The sequence below is a fragment of the Rhyacophila brunnea genome, unplaced genomic scaffold (genome assembly GCF_057557595.1).
Source record: "Rhyacophila brunnea isolate RB1 unplaced genomic scaffold, BYU_Rbru_1.0 scaffold_4, whole genome shotgun sequence".
Lineage (NCBI taxonomy): Eukaryota > Metazoa > Arthropoda > Insecta > Trichoptera > Rhyacophilidae > Rhyacophila > Rhyacophila brunnea.
In genome coordinates this window covers 18,051,448-18,075,672 of record NW_028233068.1, presented here as the reverse complement: position 1 = coordinate 18,075,672, position 24,225 = coordinate 18,051,448, and the positions used below count along the sequence as shown (strand labels likewise).

The 24,225-nt window shown below is 33.7% G+C and overlaps 1 protein-coding gene across 5 annotated transcripts in view; it reads left to right on the top strand.

Annotated features, from left to right (window-relative positions):
* RhoGEF2 (Rho guanine nucleotide exchange factor 2) overlaps nt 1–24,225 on the top strand; it is a 193,492-nt gene that overhangs the window by 108,658 nt on the left and 60,609 nt on the right. For 4 of the 5 annotated variants that reach the window (XM_085954364.1, XM_085954366.1, XM_085954367.1 and 1 more), the window contains exon 2: nt 16,246–16,571. The exons of the other annotated variant lie outside the window; for it this stretch is intronic. In XM_085954364.1, coding sequence (XP_085810490.1) covers nt 16,322–16,571 — 250 coding nt within the window. In that variant the 5' untranslated portion in view covers nt 16,246–16,321. The remainder of the gene's footprint in view (nt 1–16,245; nt 16,572–24,225) is intronic. 5 annotated transcript variants of the gene reach the window in all.

The window sequence follows — 24,225 nt, the reverse complement described above, 5'->3', positions numbered from 1 at the left end:
CAACGGCCTGAATATAGTTAGGCCTCGTCACAGACTGCTTCACGGTACCTACGGAGGCGTCATGATACGCGGATGGTGTGGTTTATTGTGTACCATGAACATTCTTTTGCCAGGGCATACATGGCTTATCGGAAAACTTCTCTTGTAAAATAAGATGTACGAGATAATGATTCTTATAGTATGCAATGTATACTTAATATTTTATTAGCACCTTCGAAAGTATTTCACTTTTTTTTCACATTGCAGTGTTCAAATGTTATCATTCTTATCAACGTAGACTTTTCTTTATATTGCTTCACTATTTTTATTTTGTACTCTTTAAATCAAATTATTGAATATTTAATTACTCTAAAATTATCAAAATATAATATTGTCTTGAATGACCCGTCGTGCCCCTTCAGTGAACCGCAGAGCCATAATATATGCATGTTTGATATTATTTTCATGAATAATAAACAATATAATATTTGTTTTTATTATCTTATCATTCGGCTCTCATTGACTGCCAAATAGTCTGCGAGGCTGCGTGAATCGTGAATCACCCGGCCCGACCCGTTGGTGATCTCACGGCGATGATGGTGGTTGTTTTCGACCGTTTAAACCGGTCCATCGCCAGGTCCGCTCCACGATATTCAGCCAAGCGGGCAAATTATTAAAACAATTAGCAGTACCAAAATAAAAATATTTCTCATATAAAATTAGTCCGGCTGCGGAGACCTTTTCCGTATACATACATTATATTATGGGAGAAGCAGTTTCTTTTGTGATTCGTCTACCTGAGGGGATAGTATACACGAAAAGTCATGGTGACTTCCGCTCTCTCACCATGACTTTTCATGTTATGTGTACGAAAAAGAACACATCACCCAATCTAAGTGGGGTTATTGTACTAATTTTAAAATACTCCAAGTATTCAATGATAAAACTTTTCAACGAATAATTGGACCAGAGAAAACCAAAGATGGCGCATATTATATTATGCTAACGTTCAGTTATATGAGTAATTTAAATCCTAATTATTAATAATAACGCGAAGACTCAAATGTGCAAGTCACGTTGTTGAATGTAATGGATCTATAGCTCTTAATACAGTATATGAAATAACCCTGGTAAGTTCTTATTTCGCTCTCGGGGGCGGGGGGACATATGCGGTTACCATGGAGTGAGATACATTAATCTTGAGTGTGATTGACGAATTTGATGCTTGGTTAGGTACATTTAAATTGTACGTTTGTAGTTGGCGGTAGCACAGTTCACTGTTACCTGTTGTATCGGAAAGAGATGATCATATCGCACGGTGTTAAAAAAGGAACCGTTGTTCGTAGAGCATATTATGGTGAAGTAAGTTGATAAAAATTTGGGAATTCTAATCGGATGCATTTGGAATCAAGTAAGACTTGCATCTACGCACGCCAACTGCAGTGCCGTGTCTCTGCGCCCGTAGCGTAATATGACAACAATGCTGTATCGACACGAAAGCAGCGTTTTAATATTATACAACCTTAAAATGTAAAAGTAAAGTAAGCGTCGATTTTTTTTAAATTTGCGGTCGGTCTTCGAAATTTACCATCATGATTTAGGTGCATTCTTTTTTTATCCAGAAATCGATTCTATTCTCGGCATTTCAATGAACTTTTTATAATATTTTCCTGTTATTATCTCCTTGCCCATAAATTTCTAAAAAAACTACTTGTATTGATAAACCATAATATATCTTAGTAGTAAGCGCAATACGGCACACATTGTGGAATCGCCGATAATATTCGTTATCAATCATTTTATTATCCTTATGTCTACTCTATTATAACTATTCCAAACATTTAACCATTCTATTGCTGTACCCATAAGGTCTATTCCGTCATATATCGTCACATTGTGTTACCATTTGATTGTAGTTTTGTGATGTGAATGTATTTATTATAAAGTGGAAATGCCAGATTTGCTAACACGTATATATTATAGATAAATATTTTTTTCATTTCTATGTATTGGTTTTGTCGTTGATTCTAGGAATAATTGAAGTAGGTATGTAGTTGGTGAAATGTATATTAACCGAAATATATAAATACCTAGTTAACAACCTGTGTAAGGTGATGTGACATCACAGAATAGGCATGGTTAATATTATAGACAAATAATATTCAAAACACTATGTACAAATTTAAAAAAGTCAATTATATAGTCTCATCCCACTTCAAGTAGTTGTGTTATGTTATGTTATAGTACGCAATTGTATTCGCATTATAATTCTTTACACCCACTTATCTAAGATCTATTTATTTTGCTCTACCCATGATTCGTCTCTGGATCGGAATTGTCATTTTTTTTACACTTCTCTATGACTGACTATATGAATGCGAGAATTATAATATCAAAAGTCGCAATCTCCGTACGTTAATCGTATGTATTTTGTTATGGCTCCGTACTTTAACATAATCGCCCACTGTAAAAACACTTTTATTTGGCTACATTTTTGTTACTCTTCTCCTGCTTGTAGATATAATCTTAGTACTCGATTCAATTTTCTACAGTAATTTAATATACTAATGCGTTTCTCATTTGTAGTGACATTTTGTAATAAAAATATTCAGAAAAACAATCTGCATTATTGTTTACACACTAATTGAAAACGACCAAATCACTGAAGGATAAAGTGATTTAACACAAAACCGCCAAAAATTGGTAAATGTAGGCTAGGAAAATATCTAACCACGGTTAATTAACTAAATCAATAGCAAACTTGACAGACATACAGTATTGTTTCTTTGACAATGGACATACATTAACTAATAATGGGGTATAAACGCTACCTTACACATAAATAAATACTAATGCATGTAAATATATGTACCTACTTAAACCTTTTAATGTAATATATGTGTAAAGTGTTTGCAAAGGTTGTAAATTATATTACATAATAGTAAAATGCATTGATACTCGCCATCGTCAACCATAGTGGACGGATTTTTAGTGGTATTGACTAACCAAATTTCCAAACCTAGGCATATAAATATCTAATAAATTTATTATCAATTAAGTATAAATTTTTATTAGACAATAATAATATACTCTCTGATGCGGCCCCGTCAAATGTGTTTTAAGAATACTATAATATGAATCTTTGCGATATTCCAAGAATGTATCCTCAAATTTTATTAGTCACAGTACAAAGGATAAAAAAATCACTCGTAAAAATGTTGAACCTTCCTTTAGTTAGGTATTATTCTGATAATCTAAGTATCTGGTATTTCGATCAACGCTATTAAATGACGTTCCACAGGTTTTATCATGGCATAGATTCATAGCTGCTTCTGAATATTTTTTCTCCACTGTTTGTATACCTACGCCCCAATGTAATATTAAATATTTACTGTGGGACGATTGCGAACCAAAATCAGCGCGTATCTATTTATTATTATGATTTATTCTAGACCGAGTTATTTACGTACAACTACGTATGTATGTTAAAGTCTATAAAACCTAAGTCCAACAATATTTTTATTGATGCTAGCTAGCTATCAAGGTTTTCACATGGCTCCGTAGGTTAGTACGTAGTAAAAGCAATCTGCTACTGATATTTTTGTTAATGCTGGCCAATGGGCCAAGTCCATCTACCAGTTGGCACTATTGTAGCAGTAACGTTTAAGCAAAATCTAGCAAATGCACGCGCACGTTTCCGTGATAATAAATAATGTGAAGACATTAATTCAGTTAGCATTTACTTGTTAAAATTCCATTATACAGAAAGCGAATAATAATATAATATATTCTAATGGATTTAAGTTTTGTACTATTCCATTTGAATTCCATTTGTACTCAAATGGAATAGTACAAAACATAAATCCATTAGAATTTATATTCAAATTCCATCAAGTACCTTCGATCGATAGTATTAATATTATAATAAGTAATAATATATGTTTAAATTATATTCAATTCTGCGGGATGTTTTTGTTGGTCGATGGTTATATCGGGTGTAACACCATTATCAAGACTTCTTAAAACTATTATAACATTAATACTATCGACTGAAGGTACTTGATGGAATTTGAATTTAAATTCTAATGGATTTATGTTTTGTACTACATATTCCATTTGAGTCGTTTTTGCAACTCAAATAGAATAGGTAGTAGGTACCTACAAAACTTACATCCATTAGAATTTAAAATAATTAATTTGCTTTCGAACACGTTATTTATTATTGTTTCCGTGAATACCTGCCTTTCCGCCTCGTTCTGAATTTTATAAATTAAGCTAAGATAGATAGTGGTTTATTTTTGTATCCTCGATAATAATGTTACAACTGAAATAGCTATCGACCTAAAAAAACCCCTGTATAATTAATTAAATATATTTTTTATTATCTGTTTGTAATTTGAAAACAGTTTTACATATTGTGCGTATGCGTGTGCGTGTGCTAAATTTCTCAATACTAATTTTCATCCACGGTGACCCAATTGGTCTAGCGGCTGTCTCTGGAGCCGTGGATCGCGGTCTGGTTAAAACGCATTTTCTTTCAATGTGTGTTTGACCGTATGGATTGAGCGAATGACTAGCAACCATTTCTCATTTAAAAATAATCTGCTAATATAACCCCCAGGCTTTGAAGGCTCATATAATATTCCGCTTTTGAGTAAGCATAGGAATTATTTTCACTGACAGAATAGTCCCAAGTAGCCCTTTCTAAGCAGACGGGTGTTAACGCGAAATTTAGCGGATGTCATTGGGGTGCGCGCACTTAAAAATGATTGTTATCAAGACAAGATAAAATGCGTCTTAAATTGATATAAGTTCGACTAAAAACTAATTAAGTAGGTACACGTGAAATTCATTAGAAGCAATTTTATACTATTTGTCAAATGGAATTCTACCGAGCAAGTGCTAATCTCAATTATTAACAATATCCGATGCGTTTCTAAAAATTATTATCCAAGTGACTTTCTTAAAAAAACAACTAATAAACATTAGACATGTCTGGTTCCCGAAGTAGACGAATTCCGACAATTAATATAATTATGTTTTCTTTTCATTGCCCCAAAAAAATGTATCTCATACTATCTCGTTATACCTGCTACATTCATTCAGCATTCGATCAGTAGGTCAATGTCGCTCGGCTCGGCTTGCAAATCGCACGGCACGGGTTCGAAACTGGTCCGCACTCTATCATTATAATATTATGTTAAACATCGCAATTGACGTACGGCCCACAATTATTATTTTTAATTATTTAGCGCAACTTTCTGCCTAATCAATTCTCACTCAACTAGTTATCTTAAGGTGTCCCATTGGCAACAAGTTCCTGGCAACTTCATTCAATTTCGATAAAAATAATTTATGGTCTTATGAATTATGATAATTATCATCAAATTTAATTAGGTTGCCAGCAACTTGTTGCCAATGTGGACACATGGCATTATAACCTGCAGAATTTTAAATATCGTACTTGCAGGCACAAACGTTTTAGGTAAAGGCGATATCAACCTAAACGAAATCCTGCCGAAAAATGTACCACGGGGTGGTTGGGAAGCACTGTATAACATAAAATAATCACTTCCAATAGCACAATTTACTATTTTTTTTTTGAAAACCTTTATTGGTTCTAAAGTATTCATTCAATTATCATTTTACCTCCAAACTGTATTTAAAAGTTTTGGAATCTCAGAGAAAATTATTGACGTCATTTAACAAAAGTCGTGTTGTATTTTAGATTTAAAAAAAAAACATTGGTAAATCTTGAATGAAATGTTGGTTTTATTATTTGTGTGTCGCTAACAATCTTTCTGTTTTCAATGATTAAAGTAATTTTGAATATTTACTAAATTTGTTGTGATAACACATGAGAAATGTTTCTATATTTAAATATTGTCTAACTAAAACAATGTAGAGGTCAGTCAATGAATGAGTCGTTAGAAGATGTGTCTGCATACAGAGTAATTATACCTGTCGTCCTTCTAATTTTTGTTTGTGATTTGATAATAGGTACATAACTCAAAACCCCATATAGTCAGAAACGACACTCTGAAGTCCAGTAAGTGGGTACCTATAGTGCAACATCGTAACATAACCAGACAAAATAATGACATTGTATCATATCTACTCATCGGCACACTGAATTGAACATCCTTTATTACAGCGATAGTTATAGCTATTCTTGATAATATATTTTACCGTGGAAGGGGTCGCAAACGCTGATCAAAATAAAATGTAATGCTTTGGTTGATTTTTTTCACTTAGCTTTTGACGTAATTTTTAATATTTTCATAGTTTCTGACAGAGCACCCGCCTAATTTACTTCATGAAATACCGCCACTGTCTTCTCCTGTGAAGTTGATATTTTCGACTATCGAAGTTTTATACAGATGCTATATGCATAGTCACTAGTCGGTCATGCTTTGGTAAAAATGTGGCCTTATGTAATGTGCGTTACTTGAAATGTGATAGTTATGTTGATCGATAACAACATGTCGTAGCGATAGGTGCAAACGTCCAAGAAGACGATCATGATAAATAACCGATCGGCGTGAGACTGCCAGTGCAATTTGGCTTTAAGTAATTTAAGATCCCGAAATGTATTACATGAGATCAACTATTATTATTGCATGCTTATTTTCTCGCCCCAATCGTAATTAGTAAATAAAAAAAATATGTAGGTATATGTAACTATTTGTTTTTGTAAGGTGTCTTGGTATAGGTTATTGGTATCATTCACGTGTGTTAATTTTGTTAAAGGTTGCGCTTCGCTGGTCAAACAAATTCATTTATTTTATGGGTATTAGACAACGTCGCGTTTTAAAGTTTGCATCATGAATTTAAATTGCGTATTGCCGTTTCGGAATAAATAAATTCATCGTTTTGTTTATTTAAAATTTTAATCAGTCGCCAACAGAAATGAATATCTTCTCGCAGCATATGCCCGCCATCCGGTCGTGCCGACGTTTCGTTAAAACGCTTTACACCCAATTTAAATGTTAAATTATTGTTGCGGAAGTGGTATTTCACATCGCTCATTTCGGCGGATCTCGTATGCTGTAATCGTACTGATGGATATGCACGATTACATACATCACATTTACCTCATGCATTTTCTGCACCTAGAGATATTATGAATTTGAAGTGCCTCTACTTCAGTATATCATGCTCTGATTAGGATACTAGAATAAATAGCAAAAACACCGCTGCAATTGAGACTCTTATCTCGTAAAGTATGATACATATGCGTATTGTTTTTATTTTATATAAGTACGAGGGTGGGTCAATAATTCCTTAGAAAAAAGCATTAAAACAGTTTTTATTTTTGTATTTTTTTTTTATTTCTCAACATAATCTCCTTGGAGCTCAATACACTTAGTTAGACGTTTCTCAATTTTTTTTAAACCGTCAGAAAAATAAGTTTTCGGAAGGTCCTCAAAATAAGCATTTGTCCGATCGATGACTTCTTCATTTGAAAAAAAAACGTTGTCCACTTAGCCATTTTTTTAAGTTTGGGAAAAGGAAAAAGTCACTGGGGGCTAAATCTGGCGAATACGGTGGGTGGTCGACCAATTCGAACGTCAATTCTTCAATTTTAGCCATTGATCGTAAACATGTGTGAACACGGGCATTGTCCTGATGAAAGAGGATTTTTTTCCTGTTTAAATGAGGCCGTTTTTCTTCAATTTTGTTTTTTAGCTGGTCCAATAAAGATGCATAATAATCCCCTGTTATTGTGTTTCCTTTCTCCAAATAGTCAACGAAAATAATTTCACGTGCATCCCAAAATACAGTAGCCATAACCTTACCAGCTGATTTCACGGTTTTCGCCTTCTTTGGACATGGTTTGCCTTCGCAATCCACTGCTTTGACTGTTCTTTCGTCTCGGGAGTATAGTGGTGTATCCATGTTTCATCTACAGTCACAAAGCGACGAAAAAATTCATCCGGATTGCGTTGCATGAGCGACAACAGGGCTTTAGAGGCCACCACCCTATTGCGTTTATTGTCGACTGTGAGCAAACGCGGCACCCATCTTGCAGAAATTTTTTTCATGCCCAATTTGTCATGTAAAATAGAAATGACGCTACCTTTTGAGATCCCTGTAACCTCAATTATCTCACTCAACTTTAATCTTCGGTCACTTAACACCATATCGTGGATTTTATTGATCATTTCTGGTGTAGTCACCTCTACAGGACGTCCTGAGCGTGGTTCATCCTTTGTTGATGTACGACCACGTTTAAATTCATTTAACCAGTTATAAATAGTTGCAAGTGAAGGAGCAGATATGCCGTGAACTAAATCCAACTCATTTTTTATTTCCTTTGCTGTTAACCCTTTTATATTAAAATGTTTAATAACAGCTCTAAACTCAATTTTCTCCATTTTCCATTTTTCCATTTTCCACAAGCAATTTTTTTTTTAAATGTACGAGAAACACACAACAACCCGACCAATCTGATTGAAACTTCGCAGCATACTGAATCGGTAGTGCCGCTGCATGAAAACAAACCGCTTACAGTACTAGTCGCGCCACCTGTCGGCTTTTCTAAGGACTTATTGACCCACCCTCGTATATAAAATTGGCCCTACAACTCTTACGATTTTCTTCCTCACCAATTCTATTTGTAAAGACATTTTAGATTAGGCATGTTCATCGCTTCGATCGCGGGATGGCCCATGGGAATTGGAAGTGGAAGCATTAACCATTTTTATTTTCCTGACCGGCTTGCATAAAATTCGTTTTCAAATTAATCGTACGGAAGCCCAAATGACCTCTTCGTATCACTTTATTCGTATTGAGTCCCTCACGCCCTATTACAGGAGAGAAAGATAAGATGTGAATCGCCGCGTTTTAAACTAATGCGTTGTTTCTCTTACAAGTTAATTATACTAACTCAATTGTTTCTACAATGACTAAATGTTAAAAATATGGTCAGATGCAGACTAGCCTTTAAATTAACCTAACGTAAGTAGTGTCGCACGTCACATCAACTATTAAAACAGACGAACATGTCAGACATAATTCAAGCAAATATAGCATTGTCTTTCATTTATTAGTACACTTTTTAGAATGAACGGGAATATCAATTACTAGAATTAAATAAAATATACCTACTTACAATGTAAGTTTCCCCGAATTCCGTGCATAACTATTCTGACAGCTGCCATTACTTGCGTTTCTCAATATTTTTCGATCGATGTGGTCTTTATAATTATTATTTTCAAAAATATCTCGAAACTGGCTAACAACTTCACTTGGAATTAAATCGCATCAAAGTAGATAAATTATGAACATACATATCTTATTTCCGTTCGTATGAAAATTATCAACATCAACGAAATGGCAGGCAACTTAATTTTTGTACTTTCACTTGACTATTCTCGTAGTTGATAATATCATTTGTGCAAATGCCAAATATAATCCTGTACATAATAATACATAACAATTATCTGTACTATCTATGGACGAAGGTATACCAGATTATGATAAATCCTATCGCCATATTACATAATGTTTTTTTTCTGATGTATATCAACTGTATCATACACCATTGAGTTTTTACTCTAGTATGTAATTTGGTAGAGTAACTACTACTAGGGGTTTCAATCTGGGGATTATGTTGTAATTTTATTATATATTATGATGTTCGTCAAAAATAATGTAAGTAGTAGATGGCCCGGCCCACACATGTTGAAGCGATGTATGGCGCCCCTCCCCCACCTATCGCATAGATTAAGAGCATTGTAATATCCGTGTGTTTAAAACGATTTTTTTTAAACTTGAATTATTGAGTTATCGGCTATCGGTATCTTATGTAGCACTGATTGCCACCCCCCTTTGTGGTAGCCAAGTAATATGCGACCCTTTGACATATCGGATAAATAACCATTTGTATTAGTAAGAAACACACTAAAATATAATTCTACACATGAATTATTTAATTACATATATCAAGTTGCATCGCAGTCACATGTTTTGTATAATAGTTAAAATAGCGCCTTTTTTAATAAAACTTTTTTACTATTATAGATAATTTTAATAATTAATTGTATGTTTACCACTTTCTTTCACCACAAATAACGTTAAAATCGGATAGGAGTGTCTCATCTGGAATTCTGAATAATTCCAGATTACAGACAATTAAATGAGTTACAGAACTGGATTTTTCTTTTTATCTATTCTTACTTAATGCAGCAGAAATGGTAAAAAACCTGGAATTTAAACAGAACTTTGCTTTTTCGTCTGCGGTCAATTTTCCGTGACCACGTCATTCAACAAGTACCTGAGTCTAATTTGGCTAAGTAATCGGACAATATACAAAATAATATTAAATACATAGTTTTTATAATTATTGCAAGTTGCTTCATTTTGATAATAATATTTTTATATACCTAAGTACCAGTGGCGAGGGGTGTAGGTAGGCTGTTAAGATCCGACATAAATCGTGTATAGTAAATTTTGTCAGTTATACTTATTTGTTTTCATTGAACTAAAAATATAATTTACAGATAGTGTTAGGTAGTTAGTTTTAAAAAAATCAATTAAACCCTGCCTAAACCAAACCATAATAGTTTTGGTATACTTTGGACGATACAACTAAATTTTTCACACTTTTTCATTTATACTTATTTGTAATTAAGAATACTTACATAATATTACACATGATGTTGGTTGGTTTTTTATAATAAATTAAGTCTTGCCCAAACTGAACCATAATAGATAAAATATATTAATTTATCTATAAAATATCCAAAATGATGTATGATTTAATGGCATAATTTTAGATATTTTATAGATTGACGAGTATTTTTTAACTATTATTATGTTTTATGGCTTGATTTTCGGAGTTTTTAATTAAATATAAAAATAACCAACACCATATATAAATTATAGTTTTAGTTCAATGAAAACAAATACCTATGCATGACTGATTAAGTTTAGTGTGCATTATTCATGTCGCATCTTAGCAGCCTACCTTCACCCTTCGCCACTGCTAATAGTACGCATCTTGTGTAAATAGTCATATAAAATAGTACATCGATCAAACAAATAATTTTGTAAGTAAATTTTCTTTGAGGATTTGTTTCATATTTTGGATAAAATGCTAGATCCAATGTTTAAAAATTTCGATAGGGTATACCACGGTAACAATGTATGTATATGCGTAAATAGCTACGGGCAATTTAGATTTGATTGCACGCTGATCATGATGCACTCAGTAAAACACGGTAAAGTAATATTTATGTTTCGTATGTAGGTAATCTATCCAGCGTGTTTTTTTATTGGTAATTTAAGTAAACTGTCCACTTCCCGATTATTTTCAATTCACAAAATATTGCGGGACCGGGGCTGTGTACATTTTAAATTCACGTCTCAACTACATTACTAATTTTAATTTACTCCCATTTTGACGTGCTTGCTACACATAAAAATAAAACGAGCATTACATTATTATTAATTTCAGTCTGGCCATTATCAGCCATCAGACTGGGTCAGTCCACGGTTGGATGAATCCCATTCCAAGCTAATTACATTCTTATCAGTAGTGTGTGCTGTGTACTTTCGCAGAACAATCTAGCGGCATTTAGGTTTACCTTTTGGACGTTTTCTGCTGCTTGGGTGGTACTGGATAACCAGACTATTCAAGTGATTATCACTCCTCCGAGCTGTGTGTGCTGTTTATACCTATTTAAAGATGTTAGCAAACTATTACGTCGCACCTCTTGTTTGTCCCATATCCAATTCGTTTTTGTCCTTGTGCGTTATCCACAGTGTTTACCTTTCCATACCTCGCCGTGCCGCTCAAAAGTATCTGCGCATCTCTTCTATACACAAGGTTGCTATCGGCGGCTGTCGAGGGTAGTTTATCATATGTATGTATTGAGCCGTTGGAGGTTTATTGTTACAATGAGTTAACCGTATGAACTGTCCAAAAGTAGTATGTTTTAACAACATCTCTCTTGGCTGTATTAACTTTTAGAGCAAGATAGACAGTTTTGACCACAATTGTTTTGAAATCACTCAATACATAAATATGATGATAATCTACCATCGATAGCCGACGATAGCAGCCTTGTGTATGGAATAGATGCGCTGGACCTCTTTTTCACTGATATTCCATGTTTCGCATGTGTATGTGATTACATCCACCCCAGCATTGATTAATATCATCAAACATACGTACCTCCATCTATTGATACTTGTTTTCCATAATCTTACACTAACAACAATTAGCTTAGATAAGTGGTGCACATCATATTTGAAAGAATGGCCAATTTATCAATTTTCTAATATTTCACGGGCGGCCGTTTGTACATCACTGGCTTAGATCATTAAAGTTATCCTCGTCCCACTGATGTACGCTGGCTTCTTCTAAAATTGTGTGGTTTTTGGCAGCAAACAATAATAAAACATAAATTTTACGTACCTAGTAGGTACCTACTAGGTATTTTAAGTATCATCTTCTTCGTGACGCTATAATAACCCTAAAAGGGTTTTTGCCTCCTCCAGTATTTGCCTCCGTGCAGGTATGTTCAAAGTCAGGCATCCCAATATCTTTAAATCCATCTCAACACTATCACTCCATCTTGTATGAGGTCGATCGGGCCATTGTTTGCCTTCCGGCTTCCCGAATGTCAATTTCTTTCTCATGCGTGACTTCCATCGTGTGCACGTTGTACAGATACCAGTTGTCAAGCATGGTTCGGAAGCCTGATGCATTATCAAAAGAATGGAAATAGTACTGGGCATATTTGATCTGATCGTGCATCACGGTAACTTGGAACCATCGACGACACAATCTGGGTGGAGACAGAGATACAGGATTTAATTAAGTATCTCATGTTCCATAGATTTGAGTTGCTCTGTTCACAGCTTATCAGGGTACGAAAATAGTTAATAAATATATGTTTCTTATTATTGTAATAGATTACCTGCGGCGTAAACGACTGTTCATAATCTCGTTGAAGAATAAATATTTAGGCCGTAGATATATGTAAATACCCTTATAATCAGGGCGTTTCAATGTGTTTTCTTTAATAAATTGTACACTGTACACCAGGGTTTCCCAAACTATGTTCCGCTGAACCTGAATAGGTGTTCCGCGAGAATTTGGAAAGGTGTTATACACTGCAACACATTTAAAGATCTTTTACTAAGTAGAAGTAAAATAAGTAAAACTAAATTAAGTAAAGAATCTACTTCATATTGAAAGGCGACTGATGATCAATTTCCACTGATGTTTATGACGTCAAGTATTTATGTACAGACGGAGGACCATCTTTTCTAACATCGTGCGTATGAAAGAGATGGGGTTTATTGTTTTTACCTCCCAAGTCTTGTCAGTTTAACGATAGTTTCCAAGATTGACAGAACGGTTGGCCGCGCTAATAAATATTGTTCATAAACCTGATAAAAAATCAGTGTATAAATTCTGAAGGGAAAAGTCTGCGGGGAGTTTCATAAGTTATGACTCAAAATCATCAGTCATTAAGTGCTTTATTTATTCATATTTCTATGTTTATATTATAGTTTTATATTTAAAAATAATTACTAAGTTCCATTTTAAAACCATTTATTTTTATTTTTTACTAGTAGGAACAACCCAGCCTAAAAAAATACGCTAAGTGTTCCGTTAAAGTTTCCGGGTTTGCGAAGTGTTCCATTGCAGAAAAAGTTTGGGAAACCCTGCTGTACACTATATACTTAACATAAAACTGTTTGAAACACCGTGAGACGAATCAAATAAAGACTACAACTATAATAAATGTACGATTGTATTATGTATCATGAGAAATACAACAGCCGGGGGGTCAAACAAGTATAAGTTTTGCCATGTATATTTTTGTTAAAATTATTTCTCTGTGGTTTATCCCACGTCCGTCTTGCTGAAATTGGCACATGATTTTACCCGAATCCCCGATGTATTCAGCGTGTGTTATGCGATTCCGTTTTGCGGTTAACTAGGAAATATGAAATAACTATTTATCGACAATCAGACGATGCGCAATCCTTTCCAAAAACCTTTGTCTTTTTTCGTTGAATTTATGGTGGCATGATATTAGGATTAGATCATAACGCCATGTTCTTGTGTGGCGCGGTCAAGTCCTGTGACTGTATCCACACATCGTGTGATCTTACCTTCAATAAGGAAAATAACAATTAAGAAGACTTAATGAAAGCGTTGCGTCACTTATAATAGCATCGCGTAGAATTAGCTCATTTCGCGAAGACAAATGAAGACGGCGAAGTCAATGTTCCTCGAACTAATTATTGCTTTTATTGGAAACACTATTAGACATATTAATATCTAAACAAAAAATACCTACGAAAGGTTAAGACTCATAGCGTATCACGACGAATAACCGTTCCCAGAAATCGCAGGAAGTTTGTTTTTAATTTTCGGGGCGGTTCGAACAAGTAGATAGTACGGAGGGCATACTGAAGTATCGCACGCCTATCAATCGGCGGTGCGATCGGCATAATATCCCCATATCCGAACCGTCCCTAAAATTAGACAACTGCAACTTTCCGCGATTTGTTTCAACGTCTACCCGTGATAGTGTGCGGCGAGCTTAACTTCCAATAGGCTTGATCACAATAGCGCCTGTACACGTGCATGGATTTATGGCAGCAGTAGTGCGTATTTTAGTATCGTGACAATAACTGTCTCGCCATTCTTTAAAAGTAAGCGAGACGCGATATTGTCATTTTATGGTACTATTTGACTATTTGCCAAGTAGTGAAAATCGGTTAACCTCAAAATGAGTATAGTTCATTTTTTGTCGGCAGGTTCGCCACTATCGTTTCACTGCGCAGGCGCAGATCGTTGCTTTAAAATTCAGGAACTTCCATACTTTTTTGATTCATGTATGCAAGCTTGCAACTGCGGGATAAAACATGTTTACCCATACATTTTCTTGTTCTGGCCGCGATAATAGGTATTTACCGTCAACAGTAAATCCATGCACGTGTTAACGAGGTATAAGCTTAATATTATATTTTTACCACTCTTCCACGTTCAGAAATTTCTAATAAATTTTCAAATATTGGTTATTTATTAGATATAAATTTATCTAATTACACATTCGTATACACTATTTATTTGAATATAATTGTGGTGAAGTAAAGATTTTTAAGTAAATATATTTCTAGAATCTCATTTTTGGTACAGGTCACACAGCTAGTATATTATACAATTATTATGATTTAACCCTTTCTTTTATTCGACGAACTATTCGCAAGATTAAGAATGTACCACTCTTTATATTGTACATAAATTTTATATGTACCTATATATTATTCAGATGTATACTTATTCGTTGAATAAAAGAAATACTTTATTTAATTATTGGCAAATTCAAGTACGGTATAACTAAAATTTGGATTGATCGGGACGTTGGCTGGTAATTAGGGCACTTAATTGATACCTTGATTTGACACAAATGCCGAAAGCCAAAATTAGCGCAATTTAATATCCATTTCACTATGTAGAAACTGCTAATTAATTTCGTCGCAATTAAATAGGACGTCTCTCGTAAATCATATTGGCGTGAATCCAGTGGGTACTGATGCAAGTCCCGTCGTGTGTCGTATTTTACAACGTTTTTCTTATGTCGTATTCTTATTTGTTCGGTACAAATCTTGCAATCGATTTTTAACTAACTTCCCGACTAACTAGACATTTGAAACTTTTAGAATATATTAGAACACGATGCCAATGCATTTTTTAATACTTTTAGCCATCTTTAAGTAGAATTACATTAATTTTTAGTTAATTCTGTTTTGTATGAAAATTTATTTCGATACCATTATTGGTTGCTAGGGGGTCCTAGCAACTAAATTATTAAATAATATATACGTGCGCTACTATGGAAATCAATATGAAATGACATTTCATTTCATTATTCAGTATTTCTATCAAGAATTTTTTTGATCGTTTAAGCTAGTCAAGTCAAGTTTATATGATTCAACAGAAAATTTAAAAACGTTGTACTTATACGTTCTTCTAAAAGTTCTTTTTATCTTGTAATTTTTTTTCCTAATATTTTAGTGTGTATATCTGAGATGTATATTCAATAAATAATTCGTAAACCGACAATGGCCGCTTAATTTATTTGTACATGTGAGAAAACATTTGGATGAGACGTATAATTGAAATTATTCTCAAAATAATTAATTTTTGTATTATGCACTTTCATGATAAGATTAAAATAATTGTATTTTTCTCTTTTTCTTACTTATTTTCTCATGTGTTTTTTTTTTCTTTAGATTTAGTGATGACAAAAATATTGATCATGCAATAGCGGTATAACAATATATGAAAGTGTTTTAAGTGAAATATAAAATGTGGTTTAGGCACAACAGTCAGAACGCCCCGGCGAATGCCGTGGAAAACAAGAGTAAAATTAAACGGAAGAAAGTGTTAATAGTGAAATCGAGCAGGAGTAAAGAAGAAATGGTAAAAGGCAAGAAACAGGAAGATGACAAGAAAGAAATTTTGAAACAAGAAGAAGACGTGAAGCAGGAAGAAGTGCCAGTGGAAAATTGCGACGTCACTGACGCACCAGTGGAACTTGCGCCAGACAACGAGAGTGGTCAGTTTTATGGGATACTTTCCTGCGCCACGTAATTAATTATGTGGTGCAAGTGTATTCCTTACTTGCAGCTTGATTAGTACTGCTGAATCGGCTGTTTTGTGGTATGTGTTAATATTGGGACAATATTCTGAGCATGGCGAAAATTTTTAATATTACATTTTTCGTAATAAATTAATAAATTTATCCCCATGGATACATCTAATAAATATCAATGACTTGTTTGTAGTTTCTTTCGAGATTAAATTTTAAGATTTTGTTTTTTATTCGATAGCTGGATCGGTTATTATCGAGACAATGAGAATTAAAGATTTGACACATCATTTATTATTATAAAATAATTATTTTACTTGCATAAAATGACGAGATCTCTGTTTTCTTTCACTCTAGTAACTAGTTCAAACATTCCAGGGAAACCTTATAAATGCAATTAACTTTTAAATTAGGTACTTAGATTTGCACAGACAAGCCATTAATTGTCATCAGTCTTTATAATGGTTTTACATACGAAATACCTAACGATAATAAAGTGATTTTGTGGAATTCTACAATATAAATGATATCTCGATTAACATTAAATTATTATCTCTTATTGACCATGGGGGGTTCATTCAAAATATTAACACGACATCAATCAAACAGCTGATTCAATTACTATTCACATATTAGATTGTGTATCTATTTGTCCAAGTAGTGGAAGTTATATTAGTCAGTAAATTGGTAGGTAGTGTGTATGTTGACATATTTTATATTATTACCAATATAGTTAATAATCTATAATATCGTAGGTATTACTGCTCACTATTAAATAATATGTAGCACACAGCGTATTGGATTATCTATTTGAAAATCTTTCAGTATATTGTGCAGATTGTCTACATCCGTTATGATCGAAAGATCGCAGTTTGAGGAATTTCTCCCAAAATATTGTCAGCCGCATTTAACTCGGATTCCGATATTTTCCCACGCCATTCGGCGAAGAATCTCATGCCATGTTCTTTTGAGCGTTGATTTACAGTCCTTTCAGATTACGCTGCCCCGCATTTTGTGGTAATAGCACGCCACGCGTTTTAGTATGAAAACGAATTCGCACATTTCTTTCATCTGGAATGAGTGGCTATGGCCGCCCACTTCCAATCGTAGGCCACTGCTCCCCAAATGTCCCTCACTTAGTATTTTATTGACAGCGTTCTTTACTCGTAGCGATATAACTCGTGTCATTTTGAACCGATTGTACAATCCGCTTCCATTCCTCCCATAATTCAGCCGTGATGTTTTCATTTAGTCAGTGTAACTTGCCATACTTCTTTCAGCCTAGTATCCTATTACCGATGGTATGGTTTAGTGCTAAATTGGGTATGGCGAATGACGATAAACGTATATATTCAGTTGTTATATAAGATGATTTCGTTAAAATGAGATGGGGAACACTGACCATTCCTATGTTTATTTCCCTAACCAGTTTACGTGAAAGTCGTTTTCAAATAAAATTAATCGTTAGGAAGCCCGCATGACCTCGTATCACTTAATTCGTATTGCATCACTCACGGCTGATTACAGAAGTGAGAGAAAGATGAAATATGGATTCTCGTATTTAAAACTGAGGCGTAGTTTCTGTTACCATCTCGCAGTAAGCTCTTTTCTCAGAAAACGGACAAATCAACAGACATTAATGACACATAAGAATAATAATTATAGATTGCAAGAAAAACTATCGTTTGTTAATATTTTTACCATAAACTCAGCCACTCCAGGCTATTGCCATTTCATCTGCTTATCGAGCTCTTCACATCGCGTACTCTTGCCTGCTTCCTTATCCATTATAACTAGTGTGCTCTTTATGCGTTATGCCCAACATTCACCTTTCCATGCCACGTTGCTACATAATATATATATAAAATAATCTTTATGAAACTTATTATTATACATTGTCTTCGTTAATTTCTCACTGCAAATTATTTCACTATTGCCCTGATTGGAAACACACATGACCATATAATAATTATAATGCTGTCTTCCACATTCTAAAAATTATCCTCGTCAAACAACGATCTAAATAAGTACCAAATTTGCCTCAAAGATAACTGAAAAACAGATACCTAGTTAATAAATTTTAAAAAAATCCTTTTTAGCTGTGGTCGGTAATGAATAATAAAAATAATGCTGTAATTATCTACGTTAAAGTTTGTGGTTCGCTGGTATAATAAAAATTGATATTACATTAAAACCATAATAATTATTTGTTTATCACCTCTCCTCCCACTCGGGTTTTTTCGGTTAAAACAGTTCGCTAAGTTTAACATACTTGCGCAATTAAGTCTGCCGTTATTTTTGTTAAGTAAACCTATAAAACCGAATATTTTTACGGTTTTATCTTTTATCGATATTTTTCGTTCGGGGTGAGGAGTTTAACTTTTTTTATTATGTAGCCACCTTCACTTTTCTCAGCTTCCCTCAGGCACCCACATTTATAATTGAACAGCAATCTCGTATGTTCATTTTAACTTGAGACTTTGTATTATGATTCTGGATAAATAATATCGCAGGACACGGGGATTCACTATTACACAGTTTATTTTGCTTCTTTCAGCCTCGATTTATAGATGTTGTCATCAGGTGTTTTTACTGATTATAATACTCTCATTATATAAATTATAATACCTACCCTCATTATCCAAGTTCCCGGCATTTTATTAATTTGCAGTAAAATACAAAACAAACTATAAAAATACAAAATCACAGTCGTCAACTGTCACTTTCAATCTTTCAATCCCACACTTATATGCTATTTCTGTCTTGCTCACATGTATTGTTCTTTTCTAAACGTGTCTTCCAATTAAACCCATTTACTAAGTAATTTTGGTCCCCGTTTTAAACGGATTCGTTTCAAGAGGCATTTTTCTGTCTCAATTACCTTCGTATAACGAAGACGCCTTTATATTGATGAAAACAAACAGTTACGGTGTGATAATAAAAATAATAATAAAACAAATGGTACTTGGAGAAAATAAAGGAAAGCAAAAGTATTGTAACCAGAGCAGTTTCCTCTCATAGCAGTTAGATAATTATAATGTAGCTGAACATGGTAGGTATTATTAATTGAACTGGCGTTTACGTGGTAGAACTTCCTTATAATGGTTTTGAAACAAAGTTATTTTGTTAATTTTACTTTAATTGAGTTATTTACGTTGACAGCTGCTGTTTCGGTCGACCGTTCCGAAGATGTGTTGATAGCCCGAAACAGCTGTCAACGTAAATAACCTAGTTAAAGAGAATTAAAAGAAATTGTATCAAAACCATGATATAATAATGACGTTACTACGAAAAGTTGATAAGTCGATAATTTAGGTATCTAGAGTTAACAAAAGATTATGTGTCTACATATAAATATGTATGTTAGAAAAAACACAAGGTCATCCGATATATAGAACATGCACATAAAGCTTAAAGAAATTAGCATTGTGCCTGATTTTAGAGGGCAAGTCAAACTTAAAATTGCAATTACTCCATAAAATATAAAGCAATCTGATGATAATAAATAAGAATGTTAAATTATTAATTATAAAGCGATAGGTCAGATTAATATTGACCTATCACTGATATTATTTTTAAAATAATTTATCCATAAGTAATAGTATAATGTAGAACAAACATTTTTTTACAATTAGTGTTGTAGAACAAGAAAAGAAAACACCCTCATCCGTGACTATGACGTGTGTACCTACACTGTGTTTAACATTGTTTTACGTTTAAAATGAATATCTGATGTATATTGATTTAACTTATTCAAATTATCATAATCATATTATAAATGGATTCAATGACTACAGATATCTCATAACATGGATACATTTAACTTTCTTAGTCCTCTATCTAAAGTATGGGTATCTAACCTTATGACTTCGCGGAGCCATGTCAAGTATCCTCGCTGGGTCATATTAGAATTAGATGAAGAGGTTAGAAGAAGAGTTCTTGGGTTGCATATAAAAAAACCAAAATCAATCCACCCGGAATCCAGGTCGAACGTTATTTTCTCATATCTTACCGTAAAAAATCTTCATTACCATCAGCTTTACCGCTCAACATTAAAAATTCTGTCTAGAATCTCGTCGACAATTTTTTTTGCTTTAAAATTAACGACAAAACTGGGTTTTTGGATCCGGACCGCAGTGTTGCCATCTTTTTCTATGTTGATGTATGGTACAAAATGATAAAAATATATAGTATATATAATATAATATTTCTGAAAAAAACTATAGTACTTTCAGGAACATTTTTCGTCTCGAATCCTTCAAAACTATAGTATTTTTACATATTATTTGCGTTAAATTATAGTATTTTACATTTTTCGCGAATTCAAAATTACAGTATTATACCTATTACCGGTTGACAACACTATTCGTATTATTCTAGGGTCTCTATCGGCCCGTGGGCCACGAATTGAATATCGAGCTATTTTTTTTTTCGACTTCAGTACATATTTGCTTATATTTTCATTATTGAAAGAATTGATTCATTTCCTTATGTTTGATCGTTGAATAAAACCAGCAACGACGCATTTTGACTTTTCGACCACAATAATAATTATTTGCAATGTTGTTTTGAGTAATATGTACTTTCGTGAAGAGTGCACGATGTGATGTCACTTAACATCGAAATGCAAAGCGAAGCGTCCATCCCGCGCTATCGGAGCTGTCCGGCACTATCAGTTACCGATTGCCTCACTCGTTCGTCACTTCCTTTCACCCAAACCACAACTCGTACACCAACCAGCACCTAAAGTTTGGAGAATCGACCATGTATTATAAAACTCGCCCGACTGAGCCAATATTGTACAAAGTCAGACAAGGACCATTATATTCAGACGAAACTGAATTTAAATAGTAGTCTTAGTTATTCTTTATACTTCGAATGTAATATGAACGAAATATGCCATCGAAAATCTTCATTTAATGCGAACAGGTTGCCAGATTCCACTCCCAAGTTACTCAATAACTATCACTACCATCGGATCTCGCCAGTTGGTGCTGTAGCCAGACTATAATATGGCACCACTAAAATGTCAAAGAATATCTACCTGTCATTGCAGCGACTCTCACCGACCTTATTCATAGTCCCAGAGAGCTAATTTTGTTTTTTTTTCGCAGTAGGTTATAACACGATTTATAATCCTTCTACTACCACTTTTCAACACTTTTTGCATTATTAATACGTTTAAAGACTTTACATGAACTCGCAGCACGCACGAATAACGAACGTCAAATGATTGTAGGGCGCGAGCAACGGAGAGGAAAGGGCTAGGGAGGATTGTAGTTCTCGAAACGGCCACGCTTCACGTTATACTTGCCGTACTCTACTCACATATAGACATGCATTTTTGTAGACAAACTTATACATCTTTTCTTTCTTAACACTACAACAGACAGATCATGTGGCACAATGACAATAGTTCAGTAGTAGTGGCAGTAAAATAAATCAGGACATTTCTCAGGCTTTGATAAATCCACATAATAATATGGCGGGAATCGAACCCGGAGATCCCTGATGAGATGCCACCGACTTACGTATTAGACTAGGTGGGTCGATATATTCAATCGAATATTATTAAATAAGTATGTTCTTCAAAGATTTTGCCCGTGACAAAATGCATTACTTAATTCTCAAGAATTAACTGTATTATTTGTCAGTGTAATTACGAAACTTAAATCAATTAGAATTTAAATTATATATGTGTGTATTCATTATCATTAAAAGAATACTTGAACAGGAAATGAATCAGTCTTCATATAAGATTATCCTATATCATGTTGACGTATTTTGCGTGTGCCAGGGAATAAAAATGGTAATATTGCGAAAGATCAAGAAACTCGCAGAATCATTATGAATTTTAAAAAATATGTAATATATTTATTCGCACTTAATTGCGATATATTTTAATGAAATTTTAATCAATATTTTGTTATACTAATACGACATGATTAATTAAAAGAAATAATTCATCTGTGTGGTCTAAACGTAATGCGATACTGAAACCAGTCATTTCCTACCAAAACCCGCAAACATTTTGCCTTTACTTAAAAAGACTTCTGGTCTTTAATACTAGGTACTCATATTAATATTTAGTTACACATTAGTGATTGTACGACGCGTTTCTTCGACCAGTATTCAGTCCTACATCGAATGCAAATATTAATTACATCAATCATCTAGTTTAAAAAAATATATTACAATTACGTGCGGTGTGTATCGTTTAATTTTTACTGACACATCTTAGTTATTCAAGACAATATTATGTACCAACAGTTGGATCTGTGTTGACAGTTATTTTGTGATAAATATTATTATGATTCAATCATATTACAATATTGTATTCGTTTTCGTTAGTGTTCGCTGTGGTGTGTGCTAACGGATACATACATGTTTATCTGTACTCCACAATCAAGTGACACTCTTTGGAGGAAATAATGTGTGATTAATACAGTAATTATTGTGAGTCGACATTCAGTTTTCGCTAAAACTAGTTGTGGCTATAATAAATATAACCCAATATTTATTTTGTTGATAATATTATGGCATAGATTATTATTATAATACTACACTCGTAATTGATATCAATGAAGATTTGATCTGTTTTGTCTGATCTTTCAATATTGGTAACGTATGTTTGTGTTGTGGAAAAGCGAAGGGTGTTATGACAAGTGAGTGTATATAATTTTAAGGTTTTTGTTCTACTGAAAACTAAAAGAATAGTGATTTTTGTATCCCTTTTTTAAATATCGTGATGCACTGGCCATGGCTAGCGAAGAGGTCGTCTTATAATGTGTGTGATGTGAACGTCCAAGGTGTGTACAATATAAAATCCTATGAAAGTAACGCGCCTAGGGAGGGTTACAGTACTGAAACTCAATATAAAATTGTTAAATAATGACCTACGGAAATCATTCGATTAATATTTTGAGACGCTCTCTCAGTCTTGGTTGATGGCTTTGTTTTATCGTAGATAACCGATTTTATCGAAGAGGGTTAGATAATTTATCAATTAAAATAACACTACATGTAGTACGATTCCACATAATTTATTAATGATCAGGACCAGCTTCGTTCGATTCAATATGAAACTCTCAACCATCCGATTGAAGTGGACGTATTTTATTTTATTTTAATTAATACAATATCTTTCCACCAAGATTGTAATGACAAGATTTTAATGGAATTTATTGATCAATTAAAATGGGGGTATAAAGAAATTATTTTATAATTATCAACTAGAAGAGATAACGGTGGCTAGTGCACGTCTTATTCTTATGTCGTGTCCCTGCGAGAGATACGCATAATCTTTTTGTTCCGCGGTTTCCTCAGTTCAGTCGCATTATTGGGGCATTATCGGAATATCCCCAGCTCCTCATATTCTCTTGAATCCTGGTTACTCCAGTCCGAATACGGTTGGTAATGAACTAAATAAATTACTCGCGGAACTGTATTTTTAATTTTAATACTAAATTGCTTTAAATAATAGGCTCTTCGAATAACATTTTATATTATCGCAGCTACGCAGGTGACATCTTGGTTCGTTCGAAGTGAAAACACCGCCAGTCCACGCGTTTTTACGCAATCCACAATTATATTATATTGTTTATATTCCAAGTAGAGATAG